Source organism: Apaloderma vittatum, unplaced genomic scaffold (assembly GCF_000703405.1).
Source record: "Apaloderma vittatum isolate BGI_N311 unplaced genomic scaffold, ASM70340v1 scaffold4807, whole genome shotgun sequence".
NCBI lineage: Eukaryota > Metazoa > Chordata > Aves > Trogoniformes > Trogonidae > Apaloderma > Apaloderma vittatum.
In genome coordinates this window covers 18,273-42,442 of record NW_009727717.1, presented here as the reverse complement: position 1 = coordinate 42,442, position 24,170 = coordinate 18,273, and the positions used below count along the sequence as shown (strand labels likewise).

The window sequence follows — 24,170 nt, the reverse complement described above, 5'->3', positions numbered from 1 at the left end:
TGGTTCTTTCAGAAAAAAAAATTAACTCTGTGTTGAACTTTGCTAATTAATAGTTTTTCTTTTCTGTTTTGCCAGAGATTTTATGCCTAAGAATGTGGGGATTGATCCAAGTCCATTTACTGTTCGTAAGCCTGATGAAACTGGAAAATCAGTGTTAGGGTAGGTCTAAAATATGGAATTTTGTTCTGGTTTAATAGTAATGAAGTTGTAATGCGATATATAAACTCTATATCTTTGTGTAGCATATTCTCTGTTACGTGGGAAATAATTAAAAAAAAATCATTGGTATTATACTGAAGAGTTGTACACTTTGAAAATCATACCTAATTTGAGATTTTTATTTGACACTGGCGATTCTTTATTCAGCTTTGTTTAATCTTTTCTATTTTCTTTTACTCCTCTAAGTGAAACCCATGATAACATTTTCTCTAGAATAAAGATACAGGTTGTTAAAATTTGATCATCTCTTCATACCAGTGGCAACTGTATTATCTTATTGGAGATGCTAGGAATGCATAATAAATAAATTTTGAATATATAACATATCCTGAAATAGCATTAAATAGCATTAAATTCCAATTTCAACAACATGGTTTTAGGTAAAAATTGTTATTAAAATATTTATAGGTAGTATTATATAAAACAATTTGGCAACAGTTATTGGGACAAAGGAATGCTTCAATTAGCTGCTTTTGCATCCTGGCCTTGTTTTGTTACTTTATTTATTCCACTGTTGTGTTTCATCTGCTGTATCACAAGAGCTGTGGGGACTCTTCCTGAGTTCATTCTCTCTTTGTTACTTCATGTTAAGGAAACCTTTTGTCAGTAACGACTAAATCTGTGCTGTCACAACATTCTAAGTTCTTTTGAAAACTTGTGCTTCTATTAAAGTCTACAAAATTTGACTGTCTCATAAAGAACATCTATTGGTTTTTGACTCTGAGGGACTCACTGTCAGTAAATGTTGAGGGTAGACTATGCTTGTCTTTAGTAGAGCCTGATTTCGTGCCACTGATACTCCCTAAGAATGAGAAGAACAACTTTTCAACAGTTAATACAATTTACCTCTGCTAAGTATTGTGAGTTTATGGATACTTTTGAGGATGAGCTTTATTCTTCCGCTTTGGTATAATGTCAGATTTTGGACTAATTTCTCTCCAGATATTGCATTAAGTACTTGACCATTATACACTTTTCTCAGGCACTTTGCTTCAAGCTCTGCACTGTGATTTTTAGGAATTATTATGAGATAGAGAATCAGAACTCCCTGGGGATTGCTTGTAAGGCTTCACATGCGTTGGCTGCATGGCAGTGTAAAAAGCGGCCTCAATCTTCCACCTTACCCATATTTAGCCCTTGACAGAGGTTCTATCTTGCACATTTGTCATCATATCTTGATCTCCTATATTTCTGGAGAGTTTGGTCATCTGTTTTCATCTGTGAGTGTTCTGGTCCCCTAGGACAATTAGATTAGAGTCTTGACTGCTTTCTGAGTATGTGTTGAGGGTGGGGATATCACTCTTACTGGTGTTTGGCTACTTGCTCCATTGTTCAGCTGCTTTTCTTATGACCTTCACCTTATTTAGCAAAGTAGGAAAGATAACCTTAATTTTATCTAAAAAGAATGCAGTATGTCTTCATAGCTTTCTGTATATTTTAGTCTAAGGAGGAGGTAGTTTCTGCAGAGTCAAAAATATTTTTTTTTGTTTTTTTTTTCCCCTAAGGCATTTGTTTCAGCTGTAGGAGTTCTGATATGTTAATGTCCTGGGGGGTGGGATATGCGCTCAGATCGAGAACCTTTGGGAGAATTCTCCTGCTTGTTTATATGTGTTCCTAAAGAGTATAAAGTTTAGCTAATTAACTACAGGGATAAACTGCTGTCTGAGTTTGACTGCAAAAGGCAGAACTCTTTATGACAGTCATGATATGCTCCAGCGGAGCTCAAGTGATACTCCATGCTTTTGCTGATGAGAACACTAGAGCTACAACACAAAATAGCATTTGCACCAAACTGCAGGCTCCTGTCAAAGCCTCTTGGCATGCTGCTGTCTTCCTTCAGGGCCTTCCTTTAGAGTAAGTCACACGTAATGTCAGTGTATATATGGACAGTCACGTCAGCAAGGAGGAGATGTTTCTTCCCAGTTTCCAGAACTGATTTGTCTGTAACATATTCATTGCCTACCTTCCTGTCACTCTTACTCCAGAGTCCCTGAAAGATTGTGACAGTGTCTGAGAGAAAAGTGCAACCATATCTACGGCCAGTAGGAAAGGCTGAAGGGGACAGAAGGATGATACAATTTCTGAAGGGTTAAGCAATATATACCCTTCAGAGCTTGTTAAACCCAGTGTTAGCCTATTAAAATATAGGTGCTTATCTTAAAGAAGTCTTATAGATAAGGCGCCTCTTTGTATTGACTAGTATTGATAGAGAAATACATGTTGCATTAAAAAATGTTGCTGATTAAAGGACTACATTGAGGGGAGTGGTACAGAAAGGGAAAGGGAAAAAGTGCCATTGTGATTAAGATTTTTATGTCCAAGATTAAGAAAACAAGTGGAGTGGATGATGTTAATTAGAAAGTAAAACTTCTTCCCACTTCGAAACCAAAGATATTATGTCTCAATGAATGTCTCTTCATTTTCATTTACTCAGTCACAGGGAGAGGTTAACGTAAATAATTGAAGAATTGGTGGAGAAAAGCTGACATGACCCTTTGAGCTCTCTTAAAATGCTCTGGAATAAGAGGAGATTGACAAAAAGTAAATCTGTTGGAGGATTCCAAAGATGACCAACAAGTTGCTCCAGAGGGTAGAACTAATTTCCCCTAGTAAGATTGTAACCAAAATTAGGAATCTGGAATACTTGTTGTTGATATCTCACTGGATTTTTGAATATGCACTGCCTTTCATAACAGGAACAAAAGTAACAGAGAAGAAGCCGTGCTGCAGCGCAAAACAGCTGCGAGTGCTCCTCCACCCCCCAGTGAGGAAGCCGTGTCAAGTAGTTCTGAAGATGATTCTGGGACAGACAAAGAAGATGAAGGTGCTGTTTCTCAACGTTCAACTCCAGTAAAAGTGACTGATACAGGAGACAATACAAAAATCACAGAGGTAAGAAATTTTTCTGGCAGGCAGGAAAGCCAATCATGGACTTAAAATTCACATCTTTAAAGAAAAAACAATATGATAGAACAGTCAGGAGTAAAGCACTGAGAACTTAAATGAAAAAAAGTCTCTAGTGTAAATTCTTTGTGTAGATATTAGTACATCAGCTTGCAAAACTTTGTTATTATTCTTGTCACATAGTAGTGGAAAATAACATTTTTCAAAAAAATGAAAATTACTGCTAGAAACCTGTTGAATTCGAAAGATGCTCAGGACAGGTGTAACCCATTACATAAACCATAAAACATATCTGTTAGTGTGTTAATTCAGAGCAGTAGTGCACTTCTACTCGTCCCTTACCATACTCTGGCTCACATCATGAGGTGGTCTTGGAGAATGCAAATGGGATTCCATTTTGGAAGAACTAAACTGGGAGGTGCTTCTCCAGGAATCTGTCTGATTTACCTACCTAAGCAAGATTTAATCCATGGGACCTAATCTGGAGCAAACCCCCTGAAAGACACATACCGTGGATCTGTTCCTTTGGAATGATGCCTCGTGCTCAGGCGGATATTACTGTAAATTAATGCTCAATCTGGTTAAATTTCAACCTGCTTAATGTGAACACTTTTAAATTGTTGTTTCGTAATTATATCATCTGACAAAAAAACCCCACAACCTCAAACTAAAAATGCGCATGGTAATGTCACATTGTCCTATGCTATTACTTCTATTAAGGTTGAAGGTAATGGCAGGTTAATAATGGAATTGTGTATGCACAGTCATATGAAAAGAATGTTTATTCTCAGTTGTAGGCTATTAATCTTCTTTTGCTAGCATAACTTCAGTTCTGTTGGAAACCCTTGAGTGCTAGTTTAACGAAAATATTAATTTGTATGAACTATTGTGGAAATATCTATTTTATTAATTCATGTAACATTTCTTTAAATTCTGTCTTGTAGATACCCATAAAATGTCTTTGCAAAAGAATATACTGATGAAGACTATACAAATTTGGAAAGTACTTATGTTGTTCTGAGGTTTTTTTTAGAGAATTGAGGTTTTGTTTGAGTTTAGGGTTTTTTTAAGTCACAGCTAATTTAAATAGTGTTATGCTTACACATTATCACTTTTGAAGAAATTTCAGTATTTATGACCTTAGAGATTATAAAATGTAGTGCCTGATAGGCAACAGAGAATAAAACTGCCTTTTTTTCTGCTACAGCTCAAATTTTCATTCCATTCAGTCTTTACCCTAAGGTTGTGTGTTCTCACATAACAGATTTTTAGCCTCCTGCAAACTACCGTCTTCTTTCCAATCTTAACAAAGTATTTGCAAGAAAATAGCTATGAATTTTTCCAGTATTAATTTTGGACAATTTGGATTACTTGTCATGCCAATACAAGAGCATTTACTTCTGTTTATGCAAGATATTTTATCTGAAAAATTTCCACTATCTCTAAATAATAGAGTACCTGTTTTCTAGCAAGTCAGATTGTTTCTAGATGTTTTTTTTAAAAACAGAAATCCAGCCTGAAATTGTATTCTTGATTCTTACCGTTGCACAAGTTACATCATGTCAGTTTTTCCATCTGTGTATTGAACACACTTCAAGACTCAGACCTAAGATATCTTTTTTTTAGATTTTAAAGATGCTTAAATGAAAGATGTAAACACAAAGTATGATTTTATATAGTATTGAATATTAATGGCTTACAATTATTGAGCTGTTCTGATTCTTTTAGTAACACACAATGAAGAAATATTTTCCATTTTATTGGCACCTTTTCTTGCATTGAGTTTTATTTGTAATTTCCATTATTAATTTGTGGTGTTGCTTATTAATGTTGCAGTGCTGAGAAGGATTACCTATTCACTTACGCTGAATTGCCACGTTAACAATTACCCTGGGTTATCATTAATGTCTGCCTACCATTGTAAATTTGTTTATTCTCTTCACAAGTACAAAGCTTCTGGTAGATACATTATTTTGGGGGGCACGATGTTTACGGAAACTTTCTGTTCAGAAACCAAACATAGAAATTAGTAATCTGAAAGATTGTGTTGGACATGAGATTTTAGCATATTTACCAGCTGTTGGACTTGAGAATTGTTTTTTTTTCTATTACCGGGCTAAACAGAGATTCAAATACAGGCTTTTTGAGAAATGTTTTGAAATTATATTCCTGGCAATGGCAGTTATTTCTTGCATACACATATGTAGTTAGAATTTTAAAAAGAAGACCTGTAATGGAGGGTTTCAAAACTTGATGGCTAACTTTGATAATATAACAAGCAACGAAAGAACTATGACTGGAATAGGTGATCATCTCTTAGTTGATTAATTAAGCATCTATTTTCTAGAACTGGTAAACCATACAAATGTTTCAGATACTTTTTATTTTCCTTCAAGTTAAGCTTAAGAAACCTTAATGAAGCATGCACACAAGCCCTAAGTTTACAAATACTCCATTTTATGTCTTTGTTAGCTAAACCGACGACTTACTAGCACTCTGACCAGTATAAGCCTGCACTTTACCTTTTCCCATTTGTGAAAATGGGTTGTATAGTATTGTTCAAAAATACTACAAGTTTGGGTGAAAAACAGAGGTGTAGGATATTGTGCGTAAAAAAGTTGATATTTGTAAACCTGATATTTAGTATTTTTTGGTATTTTCTATTTTTTTACACCAACAACTGCAGACAGCAATTGTATCATTAGAGGGGGAGGAAAAAAAACCAAACGCATCTATTCGCATCTCAGAGAAGGAAATAATAAAATGCTTTTGTACTTTGGGTCAGGACATATATTTCCAAAGTTCTTCTTTGACTTTGGATCTTTTTGAACTAAAAGAAAACTGGTTTTGTGGTTGACTTACTTGCAGTCACATTTGTCTTGTCAGTAACTCCCCTTAGTTCAAGACTGAATCATTAGACATAGTGAGGTATTGCAGGTGCGTTGGATCCTTGTTGTAGTTGACTGACATGATTGTGTAATGTATAAAAATAGTTTTGTTAAACGCGAAGTTCAGAATTATTTCAGAATTGACAGCAGGAAATGTGAAAGCAAGTGTGGGAGCATGCTCTGAATGAGTATAATTTATTCTATATTAAGTTTCAACCCAGAACAGAATTTAATACCTACATCATTGTATGTCCCATAAGTATAATTTCTTCTAATATCTTGTTTTATCTGCTGTTATCTTTCAAGAATCCTTTACTTGTTGAACAAATGTCTTGAATAGTATTTTTAATAAATTATTTTTGCTTAAAGAAATAAATAAAATGCACAGGTTAAGATTACTATGTATATGAGAAACTTGTTTGGTGTTGCTTGCACTTCTGAAATTATTTTCAGGTTTAGAAAGAATTCCTTGCTTGAAAGCAAACTTTTGTTTGGATATTATTATGGTATCCTGAGTCTGACTCTTTCTTCTTATGTTCCAGAATGTGGTGCAATCAACAAAAGATGTGTATGGAGTCAATCTTTCAGATGTTCCTTCAGAAGATGATCTTGCAATATACACTAGGTGAGATAGATTTCCAGTGGTAATTAGTGAAAGATGGTTGGAACTAGTTAAATACAGTCTGTCAAAGTGCTGTCTTTCATTAAACTTATGTAAATTATAAATTTTAGAGATACTTGGATATATATACTATTCTGTTTTTAAAATCAAACTGTTTTCAGATCACAGAGTCACAGAATGTTCGGGGTTGGAAGGGACCGCTGATGTCTGTGTCAACTCTGATTTCAGCGGAAGTTATTTATTCAGTACCCTGGTGGAAGAGATTATTTTCTGAACTGCCATCTTTTTCTTCGGAAACCAGTCAGAATAATGGAAATTCAGTACTGGAGATCATTTGGAGAAATCCAAATTGAAGACCTTCTTAGTTCCTAAAAGCTTATAATGCTGTTGCCAAGAGAGCGATTACTTATGCAAGACATCAGGAAGGCAAATGAGTGGCATTTGCTAATAAACCAACGTTTCAAACACCTGCTTAGAATGTAGAATTAAGGGGAGTTTGAGAAAATAGGTGTAAGAAAACTATGTCATCTCGGAAAAACACATGGTGTATATTGAAATGAATACTAGTGAGACATGCATTGAAATGGGCTTTTGTGCATTTGTTTTTATTTTCTAATGTGTAATAGCCATGACTACCTTGTTATGTTTGAAGCCTTTTCGATTTGTGAGGGAAATTTTAATTCACTATGGTATCTTCTCATTTGGTGGTATGTGATGGTTAATCCTGACTTAGTTCATTAATCCTTTCAAATATTTTTTTTCTTTTAATTTAAAATCTTTTTCTGTTTATTTTTCTTTATGGGTAGCTACTTCTCTTGCACTCTTTAGTCCTTTGAAATTCCCATTTCTAACTATTTCCCATATGCTGAGTAATTTGAAGACAGTAGACTTGAATAGGGTTGAGGAGGTTTTTTCTCATTATCTCTGAAATGTTTAACTTCACCTATGCCTCTAACTTTGGTTCTTTATTTTAACCACTAGAAAATGGATGCCAAATTGACAGTTACCCTTGGTATACCGGATGGTTATTGTTGTTCTGCAGATGGTCCAGAGTGAGCTGGCGTCTACTACGAGCACTATGTCACTTTGTGCACATGAACAGCTCTGTGATAACATCCAGAATTGCAATTACTTCTCACTTTATCATTTTTCAGGCTAGACAGACATTCAGCATGGCATTACACTAGTGCTATGCATTTTATGGGGGCTTTGAAGCTCCCTATTCATATCTTTTTCAAGACAAAAAAATTTGCATTTATTGCATTTCTTTCAAGCAACACAGATTTAAAAAATAAAACTATTTCAAATTCCTCACCTCTTTTAGCTAACAAGACATAGTGCTTTTTATGGTCTGATAACACTGATTTATGTGGAAAATATAGATTTTACTGACATCCTGTATTAAAATGTGCCTTGTTTGAGAATAGCAACAATTTATTTCACTTTGTGATTATAGTTCTCACTTCAAGTCTCTTTCTGCTCATGTAATAAGAGAAACGGAGATGTAAGATCCTGACTCGACATTGTTGGGCATGTAACATATTTCCTTCTTTATTAGAATCAGGGACTTGCAGATTTAAAGTACCTCGGGCTAAGTTACTTTATGTCAGCTGATGTTTGTTAAGTATGTATGCAAATGAAAAGTAACTTGAATCTGTTCAGCATATTTTCACTGGGCTCATTTGTGTTAATTCTCATCAAAGCAGAAATCACAGAACCACAGATTGCTTGAGGTTGGAAGGGACAGGACGTCCCACATAATGTGAGGATGTGTACTGCAGATCAACTGTGAACAGTGTCTTACTGATGTCTGGCTTAATTTAGGCCTTATTTGTTTCAGAATATTGGGAAATCTGAAGCTATTAATAATTGCCTCTATTTCTTTCTTAAGCTTGTTTCAATAGCAAGCTCCTGCACTCTAAGATCATAGTTAACTTTATTTTTACTTATATTTCTCTTACTAAGAAATATAAGTATTTATTCGTTTGACATCCAACATGATGTGTCTTGTTTCTGAGGCTTTTGTTTCCACAGTGTAGAATCTGAATGGAGCAGAAAGAAAAGCCATAACAAGCTGTTTAGAAATGTGTTGTTCCTTTGTCTCCTGTACACTTCTCCATGCAATTGCTTTTACACTGTTGATTGTTCCATTAAAATGTAGTAAATATTTCTGAAATACACCAGTAAGACTATTTTTAAGCTAGTGTGCACTAACCATTAAGAAAGGCCCTTGTCCTCAGGAAGTTAATGTGTTAAATGACAATGAACATTTACTTCTATTTTCAGTAGCACATAAGTGTTGGAGAGTGAAGAAATTGAGTGTTAGATAACCACATATACATATATTTGAAACCCTCTGATTTTTCCTCTTAGACTAAGTGAGTAAGATTAGTGATTAACTATTTTTTTCAAATTTTGCTCCAATTCATTTTGCTGCATTCAAGAGGAAAAAAATAAAAGCCATAACAGTATTTTCCATCATCAGTGTCTTCCATCAAATATTTGGAGATGGGGGAATTCTCCTCAAATGTTGTGCTTGTAAGTGATCTGGACTGTAACAGCATTTCAGCTGAATAAACTAGTTGAATTTGGCTGAGGACTGGCTTAAATCTGAAACTTCTGGGAATTTCTCTCTCTTCTGTTGACTTTTCCCATAGGCTATTCATCTGACCGGTTGTTTTGAAAAAGACACAGAAAATTTTACCGTAGCGGGATACCTGTTTCATAGGAACAGAGACCTCTTTCTATGCCATGACATTCTAGGTGACACCAGTTAATAGGCAAATATTTTTCAGGCTAGAAGAAGCTGCTGAGTTCTCACATGTTCCTCCTACAAAGTTTTTAAAAATCACATTTGCCAGAGAGATGGTTCATGATCAGTAACATGACTTTAATACTGATTTTTTAGTGTCATTTTCTTTGAATTGTTGAATTTTGGGGACTGTCCTTTTACTTCATTTTTTTTCTCCTATCTACTGCTTTTCCCAGGTTTGTGCAGCTGGGACAGAGTCAGCATAAACAAGACAAGAGCAGCCAGCAATTTTTAAATCACCACTTGGATGGGGTTATAAATTTGTAAGTACTCTTTTTCTTCTTCCCCTACTTTTCTTTGCCTTTGTCATTACACCTGAAAAATCATCAGGTAAATTTAGTGTTAAATTGTTTGAGTCACATTGTTTTTACTGTTTAAGGGAATTCAATGTATAGCATGAAGAATTTGGTTCCTACTTCTTTCTTGCAATGCCTCATTTCTTGTGGTTTGTTTTGGGTTTGTGGGGGAAGGTGTGCAAGGTTTGTTTTTTTGGTTTTTGCAGTGCCAATATTTTTGTATTCAAAATTCTTAGCAGTCATGAGTTATCACAAGACAAAGTGCTGAAGCTGAATTTCTTCTTGCCATGATAGCTTCTGAAAGAGATAATTTGAAAGGGATTGGCTGACCTGCCTATTTCTCATTAAAATGGTGGCAGGACAGTTGGAACTAGATGATCTTTAGGGTCCCTTCCAACCTAAACCATTCCGTGATTTTATGAAACAAAACATTCGAAGTTGCAACTCGGTCTTTAGTGGTTATCTGAATTTATTTGTTCTGAGAAGGCTTTGAGGGGTCAAATGGGATTTTTGTGTGGTTTTTTTTTTTCTGGTGAGTGGCCAGGTGCTGGAGAAACTAGGGTACAGTGCAAATCGATTCCTGCTTTGTGCACTCGATGCCTGTCTGTGTCACAGGAGTCAGAAGATCTACACTAGCTTTAATCAGTATGCAGTGTTTTAACTGAAGAAAAGGCCATCTTGAATCCTCACAAAATGTCAGGGGTTGGAAGGGACCTCTAGAGATCATCCAGTCCAACCCCCCTGCCAGAGCAGGATCACCTACAGTAGGTCACGCAGGAACGCATACAGGCAGGTTTTGAAAGTCTCCAGAGAAGGAGACTCCACAGCCTCTCTGGGCAGCCTGTGCCAGTGCTCTGTCACCCTCACAGGGAGAAAGTTTTTCCTAATATTTTTGTGGAACCTGCTATGCTTCAGCTTGTACCCGTTTTCTTCAGAAGTATCTCCTCAGGTTTTTTTTGCTTGTCTGCTCTTTGTTACATGCTAGTTCTATGCATTTGTCAGAGATACTTTGAGCTGATAGGGCAATTTTTTAAAGCAGGTCATTTGTTACAATAGATACATTTTGCATAGGTTCTAAGGGCAGATCAAGTTCTGAGTGCTTTTTGTCAATCAAACACTTGAATGCTTTCATTCCAAAAGATTAGTACAGGACCCGTATTCAACAAAGCCAATAGTGGTGGGATGGTAGGAGGATTGCTATCCAGGTAGGGTAATTGCTCTCCAACCCTGCCACATGGAACAACTTCTGTGTATCCTATTGCAAATAGAATAATTTTTCATTACCATGAAAAATAACTCTTAACATTAAAATAGCAATAGGTGCACATGTTTAATTTATACTGAAATAAGGAATTAAACTGTGATTATGGATTGATTGTTGCTGTACAAGAATGGCCGCTAGTGATCAACCTGATCATTTGAATCTTTTCTTAGTACTAAGGGGTCATGATATTATCCAAATATACTATTAACAAAGCAGGTCTTGGAATTTAGATGTTCACTTCCTGACTTTCCACTTAACATCTTCCTGTAAACCGAGCACTGACAAGTTCCTCACTAAAGCACAAAATCACACAGAACCACGTCACTAAGCACAACATCTACCCGCAAGCAGCTTGAAGTTTCGCTGAGGCAGGTTTTTATTTGCTTTTGTCTCTGGGGCACATGATCTCCTACCCAGCAGCAGAGCCTTCCATACTTCTGCAGACCTTTACTGCAGACACTGATTTACAGAAGCCTCAGCTTTGTTTCCCATTCCTATTCCCTCTCTGCTGTTTCCCATTCCCTCTGTGCTGTATTTACCTAAGTAGGGATAAAGACTGGGGGTGTCTCTGTGGGGCTGAGAGAGCAGGATAACCTGAAACAGATTTAGTATTGTTTATGAGACAATACTGCCTACTATCATTTCTCAGTCATTTGGTATTATGTACATTTAAAGTGATGATGCCACTATGCATGATTTGTCATTACTAAGCTTACATTTTGTAGGTGTATGTGCCTGTAGTTTTATTATAAAATACATCTGATGAGTATCGAAATAGTAAGTTAGGTTGGCAAACTGGAAAACTAATTTTGAAATTGACAGAACGACCCTGAATGTTTTGCAGGGAAATGAAATTTATTAAGAAATTACTTTATAATAATAGGAATATTTTTTCTATGAATGAAGGCAATTCCTTTTGTGTAATTGCAAAGTATCCCAGCATGTCTGAAGTGTAGGAGATAAGCATTCCTTTTTTGGCCCCTTTAGATTAAATTATTCCCACTGCTGTGCTGCTGCGAAATGAACATGTTGAAGAAAGTCTATACCCACAATTCTGGTGGATTTTGGGTACTCGGGTGTTAATTTTTCTCCTTTCCCAAGTGTAATTTCCACGTTTTTTCAAATAATGGAAGTGTAAAAGTCATAGAGCCCACAAATCTGTGCCTGCTGTCACTCTTCCTCTTAGAATCATAGAATAGTTTCAGCTGAAAGAGACCTTGAAGATCATCAAGTCCAGGCTTTGTCCCAGCCTTATCAACCCACTAAACTATGTCCCCCAACGCAACAACCACCCGTCTCTTAAACACTTCCAGGGATGGTGACTCAAGCACCTCCCTGGGCAGCCTGCTCCAATGGCTGACAACCCTTTCAGTACAGAAATTCATCCTAACATCCAGCCTGAACTTCCCCTGGCACAATTTAAATCCATTTCCCCTCGTCCTATCACTCTCCACTAAGGAGAACAGACCAACCTCTGCCTCTCTACAACCTCCCTTCAGGCAGTTGTAGAGAGTGATGAAGTCTCCTCTCAGTCTCCTCTTCTCCAGGCTAAACAGCCCCAGATCTCTCAGCCTTTCCTCATATGACTTGTGTTCTAAGCCCTCTGCCAGCTTGGCAGCCCGCCTCTGTACCCTCTGCAGCACCTCAATGTCCCTCTTGTAATGAGGGGCCCAAAACTGGATGCAGTCACGTAGTTCCTTGTAGATAAAAATGTAATTAAGCCCCAGTCCTTTTCATAGTGAAATGAAGTACTCAATCTAAAACTCTCATTTCTCATCAGCAGTGAGATATAATTTAGGCTGAGGTTAGTTGCTGTGATTTCCACAATTTTCAAGAAAATAATCTTTGTATCCTCTTTCAATCTTAAAAAAATGTACCTCACTACCCTATACCTTGTGGCCATTTCTATGAAATAAATAAAGCCAATACAAAAAGAAGTATTTCTTATTTTTACAGTGTCTCCTCAGTGATATTTATGAAGTCAAATATCCATTGTAGAAATATTAAAGAGAAGCTCCTGGCTTAAATTTAGAAACTAAGTGTAGATTAGAAGCAAAAAATAGACACTTGAACAGGGTCTACAGTGATGCAGTGGAGAACTTGGAAGGATGTTGAAGTTCCTCTTTTTGTTCATAGAAATTCCCTGAAAGGAAAAATGGTAGATTTTCAGAGCTAAATGGAGCTGGACTACTTTTAGCACAATCAATTATCATGTACGTGAAGAAAGACTGTGAGTATAATTGCTGTTGACTGACACAGTGCAGCGGCTCCTTGTTCCCCAGCACTCATTGTGGTGTGGTTTAAATAATACTGTAGAAAAATATACTCTCAATCAGTTTCAAAATGTACTGCTTTACATCTAGGAGTATCAGAAATTGGATTTCCTCCTGAGTGGGGAATTGAGCATTTTTAATTGCTGCAGCACTTTTGGAGAAGAATGCTGTGCTTGTGCCTGTGCAATATATAGCAAAGATGCTTGTGCACTGACTTTAATTCATCCGTTAGGTATCTACTCTCTTTGGTTTTGTGGGGTGCTGGTGATTTCAAGCAGGAGAACACTTTAGTGAGTGATACCTGCAGCATGGTCCACGGCTACGTTCTCAAATATTTGGAAAATATACCCCGTCTTCAGAGACATATCATTGCACGTTTTCAAAAGTTCCCTTGATGTTAAATGTATATTTTTTTTACTTTTGTTTTTTATCAAGACTACCTACTTGTCATCCAAGTATTGATCAAACATGACACAAATTGGGTAGCAATATCTAGAAGTTAGCAGCTGACTATGTACAAGCAGTATATGGGGTTTTTTACTGTTTGTTCCTGTGTATAAGCACATTATGTGCATTATTTTCTCACCAAGATAAAAGTAATGAAGCAAATTTCAGTGAAAAATTAAGCACTCTGTTTTCCATTTTTCTTAAATACTCTACTGGAGTATTTTTAATCTATAACTGCACTTTATAGAAGTAAAAATAGAGCAGTACATTTTTTAGTTATAATGAAGTGGTTAATGGCTCTGGTTACTTTTGAAAGCTTTTACCTCAGTTTAGAGCAATTAGCTTCTTCATTCAGTACTTACATATGACTTCTGTAGTATAAGATCTATTTCTTGGAGAGGATTAGATGAAGAATAACTACATGGCATTTTCACAGCTTTATAACTGCTCTAAAGAAAGAGTTGGTATTGAACTTATCTTTCTGTATATTCACGTCATAGGAATTCTTAAGGGGTTTCTTAAGTTGAAAGGCAGAAGTTAATGAATAAGGGATGTTTAGAGTGTTAAATATTTTTATTTTTACATTAACCACATGCAAAATAGCTAAGTAGTTTCTTGACACTGCTGTGGAAACAGTGAATCAAAAGGTATTCATGATTAGTCAATGAGTAAATTTAGAAATTGCAAGTTATCTTGGATTCTCAAGCATGTTAGTTTCACAGCACAGTGCTTTTTGCATGCTTTCTGCTTCAAATATGCACCCCGATATGTTGCTTCACATCAGAAAGTTACATGAACTTCAATGCAAACATGTATTCACAAAATACAAAATCCTTGGAAAGGGTGAAAGTATTGTTTATATTCTGTCATCAGTTCACACTAAGCTTAAATTACAAAGGTGTCTTATCTTGTTGCTGTCTTCTCCTTATAAGGGGGCAGTCAGGATTTCACTTTTAAAAAAAACCATAATGCAACCAAATGTATTCCACGCTTCAATAGAGCACCTTCTTGCTAGATAGCCTTTTTTCAGAGCAGCATCTAGTCTTCAGCAAGGGTTTTATATCCTTAGTCTCCCCTTTGAAATCTGTCAGAGTGTCTGAATAGATATTATGTTTTTACCTACAACTCATTTTATGTCTTCCTTTTCTGGGAAACAGGGTGGCCATGCCTCTTAATTAAAACAAGTACTGCTTCAGCTCCTTGGAGATGTGAATGACTGTGTTAAAATGGGAATCATCTACCTCACTTTCCTCCTTAACTGAAAACTCTACCCCTGTGATGGATGCAATTCTTTCCTGTTTGGTGGTTATTTGGATTCATTTTAGTTTGAGATGTCCTGTACTGGATCTCATACTCTGTAACAACAGTGTGTTTAGAAGCATATATTATCTAAACCTCTGTGTGCCTCTAAATAAAGTAGAAGCATGTAGCTCACTATTAGCTTTGGGTTAACTGATTCAATGTAGATGTGTTACAATAACTCTCATTTCTCATATTCTTTTGACTCGCATATATTCACTGTTCTGGTGTTCTAAAAATAGCTTTAAGGATTAGTCTTTTTCACTTAATTTGAGTCTTTCCTCTTTCTGACTCTCAGTATTTCAAACAAAGCATTTTTGTGATTCTTCAGCATTTATTGCAAGTGAGCAATCTCTTGAAATTTACTGGTCAGGCTGTTTATAAATTACCTGGATTTTTTTCTTCTATCTCATTAAAGTTTATAAATATGTCAAGGGGGAATGTTAGGAGGACGGAGCCAGGCTCTTTTCAGCGACATCCAATGACAGGACAAGGGGCAATGGATACAAGCTGGAGCATAGGAGGTTCCACAAAAATATTAAGAAAAACTTTTTCCCTGTGATGGTGACAGAGCACTGGCACAGGCTGCCCAGGGTGGTTATGGAGTCTCCTCCTCTGGAGACATTCAAAACCCGCCTGGACGCATTCCTGTGTGACCTACTGTAGGTGACCCTGCTCTGGCAGGGGGGCTGGACTAGATGATCTTTTGAGGTCCCTTCCAACCCCTGACACTCTGTGATCTGAAGATGAGAGATTGCCCTTCATTGGGATTCTGAATGGTTTTAGCACTGTCTGTGTGCTTGTCTCTTGCAAAAAGGCTTGACTAAGCTGACTGCTACTGAGAGTATCTTCATCTTGTCTTCAGGGGGAAGTGGTTTTAAAATCACCCTAGGCACTTCTCCTTAAAAGTACTTGGTACTTCTTGTTGGCTAGAAAATACAAAAGAGTATTGGGAATCAACACCTAAAAGGAAACATTTTGAATGTTTGAATGCTCTTCATTTTTAGTTACAAATCTCAAAAAGATACTGTTAGGAAAGGTCTGGAGAAAAGCAATAGTATGATCAGAGTTGCAGGACTCTCCAGAAGAGAACTGGCTGGGGATTGAAGGAAATAAGTAAGTCCATGCTGTGATGGTTTATGAAATGCTCTAATGAAGTTTGATGATTGAAATGTTTTGGTGTTGCAATTTAAGTCACAGTATGACTGGATTTGATGGGAGAAGTTAGCAAAATAGTTGAGCCTATTCTAACATCTCATTGCCACCAAAAGGGGGTCCCTCCTTCCTTATCACATACTTTTTCAATTAGTTGTGCAAGCTTTGTTCCTTGTTACAGTGCTCCATAAATCAGTATCAGCTCATCAGTCTGCAGCAAACTAATTCAATAACAAAAAAGCAAATAGTTTCCTGGTAGATTAATGAGATTATTTAGACCAGTGAAGGTGCCAGTTATCACCAGGGCCAGCACAGAAGAGAGCAAGCTGTGGGGTCAAACGCTGCGGAACTTGCTTTGTGGCTGGTGGCTATTTGTTAGATTGGCTCAGTCAGCTCGTGTAACACCCGTATGGCTGATCTGAGAGCAGGTCACGAGCTTTTTCCAGGCATCTGGGGAAAATGATTTGAACTCCTTGTGGTTCAGATCCCCCTGCATGTAGGAAGAATTGTCTTTCTCCCATTCATCTGCTCTGTCAATATTGAGCTCTGAGCTTTTCAGATGAAAAAGCTCATGTGCCTACCATTTTTTGTAGAGTTGTTAACCAAGGTGCTGAATATTATTTTAAGAAATAAAACTGTTAGCATTTATCTGCCTTACAGTGATTTAGAACATAGTTTTCATTTACTGATGTCTGTTTCAAACTAAAAAAAAAAAACACAACCTTTTTAATACCCGAACATTCACACCTGATCTCTAGGTCTTCCCTACTTCCTCCCTATCTACATTGAACCCTGAATAAAAATCTACACGTCAAATCTTACACCATCCATTGATGTAAGAAAAAGCCTGCAACAGTGACATGCATACTTTCAGAATGATATAAGAATTGTGATGAAATTTAGCCATAATTTTTCAAAATCCAAGGGCTTTTTTTAATCTGAAAAAGTACTTCAGGGTATAAAACAGTAGTTCAGTACAATTCTGACTTGACAGCAGCCTTGTTGTTACTGAAACGCACATAAAAATTTGGTTCTGGTCCAAATTTTAAGTTAAGAACTATTGTATCTTTTAGTACAGTAATTACTGTTAAAATGCTTCAGAAGTTCTCTGGCTTTAAGCTTGGGGGTTTTACGTTTTATTTTGGGATTAGTGGGCTGGTATTTCTTACTTCTGCCTATGAAGTCTCATTTTGATCCTAATGTCAGCAGCACTGATGACATATTCTCTAAAAATGTGACCGTAACAAATTCCTGTGAAATATGACAATAAATCTAGTTATTTCTACATTGTCTGCTATGGTTTTGTTGAATTTGAGAGTTTGTAGTACTAACAGAATCTAGCAAAACCCAGAAAATATTAAGCTATATGCCACCTTAGCCCATCTACTTTTAGACTTTTTTCTTTGTGAGTTCTTTTGATACTTGTTTTGTTTTGTCCTGTACTATCCTGAGGTTCCTTTCGATGTTTGATCTTTAAATTTTGAATTAGTTTGTGGTCGGCATAAATCACCCCTTCTTAAGATCTGTCTTCCCTCAGAGATCACCTTTCCACCTCAGATGTTCTGACCTCTCCTATTCCGTCTGTCTGTGCTCTAGAGAAGCTGCTTCTAATTTGAATTATAAAATGCTCAGTTAGATGCGTACCCATGTAAAGAGAGTCTCTTCTTTCTCTAACCTTTGAAATTGTGCATGCCAATGGAGTTTCAGGGCATTGCTTTGCTGCTGGTTGGTTCTTTACGATACAAGTTGCAGTATTACTGGGCAGAAAAGGCTTCCTGGTTTTCAGTCTTCTTCACTCGCAGAGAATGTGACTGAAGCTTTGTTGTATGGAGGTGTCGGTGTCTAAGGAAGGAAAAATCCATTGAAGACGTTTCTGAACACACAGCAAGCAATTTAAAAGGATACCATCTGGGGGGGAAAAATAACCCAAACAAACCAAACCACACACAAAAAAAACCCACATATGAAACAAACCCCCTGAATTTCCCAGAGTTTATTAGGTCAGATATATTTGCTTCAGATTCAGACAAGGCAACAGAGTACATTTTGCCTCTTTCTTCAGAGTTACTTTAGACACGTGGGGAGAACTAATCAATGTTGAAACACATGTGGTGGCTTTCTGGGGACTGCTGTATTTCTGAGAGCTAAATACATCACTGTGCACTTTTCCTTCAAAGTGTGGAGCATCCTCATGGTAACTGAAGATTTTAGCTCTATTATCTTTTACTGTGGAGACGGTGTTACTGCTGGTGAAACCATAACACCTCAAAGCCTGCTCGCAAGTGGGATGAAAATAATTGCACTTTGCACGTCAAGGGCACTGTCCTTCATGACATGGTGTTTATGTTCCCATCTGTGTCATTTTCATTGGAAGGCCATCAAGCCATGGGTCTCTTGGGAGATCTGATAGCCAAGTCATATCAAATGTGCTCTCCCTTATGACTCTATTTTAAGATACTGAGTTTATTATGTAGATTCGATTTTTACATGAATGGTATTAGAGAAGTGACTTTAATTAAATGAGTGGATAATACAGGCACTCTACAAATAGTTACAGCTTAATACAGGGTTATTAATCAAAATTGGCATGCATGAACATGCAGTTCTTTCAATATATTTTTATTATGCTGAGGCAAATAGGTAGAAAATTGAGATTTAGTTACTAAATACTCAAAATATACTTTGCTGTGTAGCTTCCATTGTGCCCAAGGAAATGACTTTTGACTTATTAGTGCTTCAGAAACGTTTTGTCCTTAAAAACCAATCAATAAGTAGAGAAGGCACCAAATTAGTGTTAGGGCTTTATTTTGTTCTTTTGCTTAGTTGTTCACTTGTCTAGTGGGCTAGACATGCCAGCTACATTTTAGTAAGTGACATCTTCTGGTCTTAGTGAAATTGGTTGGTACAGCGTGCTAGTGTCAAATACCCTTGGTAGAGTCTAGGCTCGAATGCTCTAAACTAGATAAAAAAGATTTTGCAGAAGCTGTGGGTGCTTTGAAAAGCAATCTGCTTTTAAAACATTTAGACACAAGGTTGGATGGACTAATGTTTGGTACCAGTTCTGAAAACACCCACCTTAATGTTTTTTATTGAACTAGAAAAAGTGATGAGAAGAAACTGTCACTCTGTTGAGAAAAAGGATAGAAATTAAAAGTCAAGTTTGATAGAATTTCCGTAGTGTTATCCATACAGTTTGCCAACAAAAACTAAAATAAAATGCTGATAAAATAAAGTGCTGATAAAATGCTGACAGCATAATAGCAGAGGTTGGACACTTCAGATGAATTTCAACTCTTTTGGAATAAGAGTTTTGTGTTGTTTAAGAAAAGCGTAAAAATGGTAAGCCTTTTCGAAATTTATCCTAATCGTACAGGCAGGTAACTTGCTCACAATTTTAGTATTTGTTTACATTCCACTGTAATTCCACAGAATTCTAAGACTAAGAAGCCTATATGGGAATCATAATACAATCTGGAATTTACATCATGGTAAAATGTAACTTAGTTTTAAGTATGCAGTGACCAGTGATTTTATTGTCTCAAATTAGATAATATACCTATAAGTACTTCTATCATTGCAATCAAAGTACAATTAACTGAATATATTGCAATGTAAAATGGAAGGATACAAATTTTAAAAAATGAAATTCATAAATACTACTTAAACATGGAAACCTTTTTATTTTATATACCATATGCCAGTTGTAGTGGAATATTAGGCAAACTATATTGCATAACATTTCAATCATTTTGTAAGACTAACAAACCATCATGTCATGAAACATCCCAAAGTCAACATATTCTAATAAAATTAAAGGCTACAAAGTAAGGGAGAAAGTTTTTTAGCACTTTTAATAGAGATCGTGGTTTAGAAACAGTGTTAAACATTAGTTTGTGCTCATAATGCAACTAGAAGATTATTGATGCATTTCATTTATAAAAGGGCTCTGCCATTGTTTGAGTGTTCCAGTTCTTCCTTAGTTTTTTTCCCTGTAATAGAGGAGGTTACACACATAAAAATAACTTCTTGTCCTTCAAGAGCACCTCGATAGTGAGTCATGGGTGTGGCTTCTGTGCAATATGTCAACGATGCCGATATTTGAGTCTTCATTGCATTTAGGCTGGTAAATGTTTCCTCTTGGAAACAGATTTGACAACAAGTTGCTGCTCTAATTTCTCACCTGAGAAGTTTTGAGCCCAAAAAAATACGTTCACATACTAATACATTATTTAACAATAGCATTCTGACTGTTTTTCAGCCACTGGCACTGTCTATTATTCCAATATGCTATTAAGTATTTAAAAAATTTATCTTCAGTAGCTAAAATAGTAGAAAATGATGAGAAGCAGACAAATTAAAAGCTAGGTGAAAAAAGTCTCAGGTGTTAAACTCAGTTTTGGTCCATCAAAGAAGATGGAGGAGACCTTGGAACTCTGCATTAATGGAAAGGTGAAAAGGTTGATCAGAAAATAACTGGTGTATGAGGAGAGATGAAGTACAGTATGAAGTAGAGATGAAGTAGTGACGTGGAGGAGGCAAACAGAGGATGACGGTTCACCATTTCTCCCAGTGTGAGAATTATGAGCAACCAAGGCCCATGATAGCAAATCAAGGGAGCACTGGGCACAGTTAAGTAATGGAACACGTTCCCACAGGATTCTGTAAGCCATTAGAAGAGCAAGACCTACGGACATCATTTTTCATGAAACAGTAGTCCAGTTTCAAATTTTGCTTTAGGTAAATACTAAATCCTGGTTGCTGAAATCTGGGAGGATACACAGGAGAAGGGATTGTTCAGTACCTGTTCTGTTTTGATAGTTTGTCCTCAGACATGGCTGCTAGTTACTCCATGGGAGTATCGAGTATTTATAAAGCAGCATTTTAATAGCTATCTAGAAAGTAATTCAGCTTCTCCATCTGAAATACGAGCTCAAAATGCACGAAACTGATGATTTAGAAAACTCAAATTGTATATTTTTTCATAATTGAGAAATAAATGCTAAACAAGATAAATAAATTATAGGTGCATTGCATCCACTGCTCTAGATAATCATAGTTCTGTCTTTTATTTTCCTTGTTGTAAATTTAAAATTTTGATTTCCTCTAAATCAAATAGTATTGTCAGAAGGAAAAGTTAATGCACAGGTTACCCTCAGATGACAGTGTATTAGGCATTGAATGTTCTGTTGTGGAACCCAAACTGATTTGCCATCACACAGGTAAAATCAACTCTGGGAGTATTTTATAAATAAATTGTTAAAATATTGCTGGGAAGTGTACATAGTGTATTTATGAATACAGCTTTCACAATAGCTGAAGTGCTATAAAATTAATATTACTTACTATACAGGTACATTTAGTGTCTATTCACTTTTTATGTATTGAGTATAAATAGTTTTGTTGCTACCTTGCCATTGGTTGTGGAGAACACATTGCTACTGGATGGTTTGACTTAGAACCGTAGAATATTAAAAACTGGAACAGACCTTGGAGGTGATCTGATCCAGTTCCCGGCTCAGAGGAGGACCGATGGAGGATTAGATGAGGTTGCTCAGGGTTACTTACATTTGACTTTTGAATATCCTTAGTGAGGGAGGTCCCACAGCCTCTCTGAGCAACAGCACTGACTGACACTCCTCACAGTGGGAAAAAAGTTTGCTTGTATCTAATCAGAATATCCCTCGTTGCAATTTGCATTCCCTTTTTAAAATTTGTCTTTTCAAGAAGAGTCTGGGTCCACACAGACACCCTCCCACTAAGTAGATGAGATAGCAATGAGGTCCCCTTTAGATTCTCTTGTCCGGGCTGGACAAACCCAGCACTCGCTGTCTCTCTGTGCTCCAGCTCTCTGTGCATTTTGGTGACCTTTGCTGGACTTACCCAAATATTTCATTGTCGGTCTTGTACTGGAGAGCCCAAAAGTGGGCTCAGTGCTCCGAATACGGTCTCTGAAGCCCTGAATAGAGGGAAAACTCGTGAAAGTCCTGTGAGGAGAGGCTGAGGGAGCTGGGGGTGTTTAGCCTGGAGAAGAGGAGACTCAGGGGGGACCTGATCACTCTCTACAACTGCCTGAAGGGAGGGTGTAGTCAGGTGGGGGTTGGGCTCTTCTCCTGGGCAACTCATGACAGGAGGAGAGGGCGCGGCCTGAAACTGCATCAGGGGAGGTTTAGGTTGGATCTCAGGAAACATTTCCTCATGGAGAGGGTGCTCAGGCACTGGGATGCACTGCCCAGGGAAGGGGTGCAGCCACCGTCCCTGGAGGTGTTTTAAGGAGAGGCTGGATGTGGCACTTAGTGCCGTGGTCTGGTGGATGTGGTGGTGTTGGGTCATAGGCTAGGCTTGATGATCTCAGAGATCTTTTCCAGCCTCAACTATTCTGTGATTCTGTGAAACCCGCACTTTCCTTGACCTGCTGGCTCCGCAGTTTTCAAGAGTTACAATTAAAAGACCAACTTCTACCTTATAAATTAGTCTGACTGACAATAGCACTTAGAAAAGGTTCAAACTCAGGTTCTTCCAAACTTTCAAACTTCATGTATTTGTCATGAGTAGGTTTAAATATTAGGATTCAAAGATAGTACATGTTGCACGAAGCTATTTAAAAATATATTTTCATAAAATATCATCAGTCCCAATGTACAGAGTGCTGTTGCTGGTAATAAATAGTTTCCTGATAATTAGATGGAAATTTCTTATCTGATAAAACCTTTCTGTATTTTGGTTCAGAGTATAATCACTTGCTTGTTATAATTGCTGCTGAGCAGAGAGCTCAGTAAAGCTTTTCTGTAATCTGTTATAATGCATGACACAGTTCTGTTTCAGCTTGAGTACTTACTAACCATAGCAGATCTGAGGAAGGATGAAGCAATGAGGGCAGAGTGGAGGGAAGTGAGAAAGTATTCTGTAATGTAATTAGTGACAACTTACCTAATTACCCCACTTGGAAGGCTGGGTCTTACCAGTTCTGCAATAGTGCTAAAAATCTAGGTAAGTGAATTGTCTAGTGGGAAGTTGTCCTTTTATTAACTCTCATGTATGTATTTCAAGGAAAAGAAACACTGTTCTCTCTCTGTAGAAAGTTTTTACCTAAAGTTCTAAATATTCTGCATGTTTGTGTTTTTATAGAATACCCATCTCCTCCTTTTCTCAAGACAATATTTATGAAGTTCAGCCTCCAAGAGCTGATAGAAAATCAATAGAGATTTTTCATGCACACATTCAGGCTGGAAGAGGAAACATGCAGCCCCTGGGAAAAGATGACTTCCTCATGTACAGAGACTACATTCGAAACAGATACATGTAAATACAAGCTGGATTCTCCTGCCAAGCCTACTGTACTGATAGGTCATAAAAATGATTTCAGAAATGAAATCTAGTTTTGTTGGTTTTCAGTAATAAATTTGTTATGTAACATTTCTATTTATTATTCTTTACTATTATCCACTTATAATATTGTGCTTTACGGAAAAAAAAAGTTACTTAATTTCGGCTTTTCAGCTGAAAGTGAAAGTGTATCTTTGAATAATCAGAGCATCTACAGTCACTGAAGAGTTTGCAGCAATTTGTGGCAAAAGGAAATATTGCATCTTTAGGTTTTTATTTTAATTTCTTACATTGTTATATTCGCTAATAAAGCTGAAGTGACTTGTACATAAAATCAGAATAGTTTTCCTCCTCTTTGTTCCATGACAGAAATCTTTTTTACAACAGACTGTTTCCTGAGATTTCCTGAGATTTTCAGCAAACTGAAAGCTGAAATCAGGGCTTGTAATTTGCTGCTTTCTTAAGCAAATTTGAAAAATATGTCAAAGTCAAAATTTGCATCAAGACTAACGAACTTTGTAACCCTAATCTGTGTCAAAACTAATCTCACTGGTAGCTGCAGAATCTGTGCCACATGCAGCGTGACGATGGCTTGTGGCTAATCGTCGTGGGCTTCTAGTGGGAATCCGAGGTGAACCACTTACCGACTGCATCTACAAAGGCAGGGA

The 24,170-nt window shown here is 36.9% G+C and overlaps 1 protein-coding gene across 1 annotated transcript in view; it reads left to right on the top strand.

Annotated features, from left to right (window-relative positions):
- Positions 1-23,482, top strand: part of FIG4 (FIG4 phosphoinositide 5-phosphatase) — a gene marked incomplete at its 5' end in the record, with an annotated part of 57,874 nt that extends 34,392 nt beyond the window's left edge. Inside the window, 5 exons of the mRNA XM_009873766.1 lie at positions 76-159; positions 2,916-3,111; positions 6,554-6,636; positions 9,622-9,708; positions 23,305-23,482. Coding sequence (XP_009872068.1) covers positions 76-159; positions 2,916-3,111; positions 6,554-6,636; positions 9,622-9,708; positions 23,305-23,482 — 628 coding nt within the window. The remainder of the gene's footprint in view (positions 1-75; positions 160-2,915; positions 3,112-6,553; positions 6,637-9,621; positions 9,709-23,304) is intronic.
- Between the last annotated feature and the right edge of the window lie 688 nt (positions 23,483-24,170).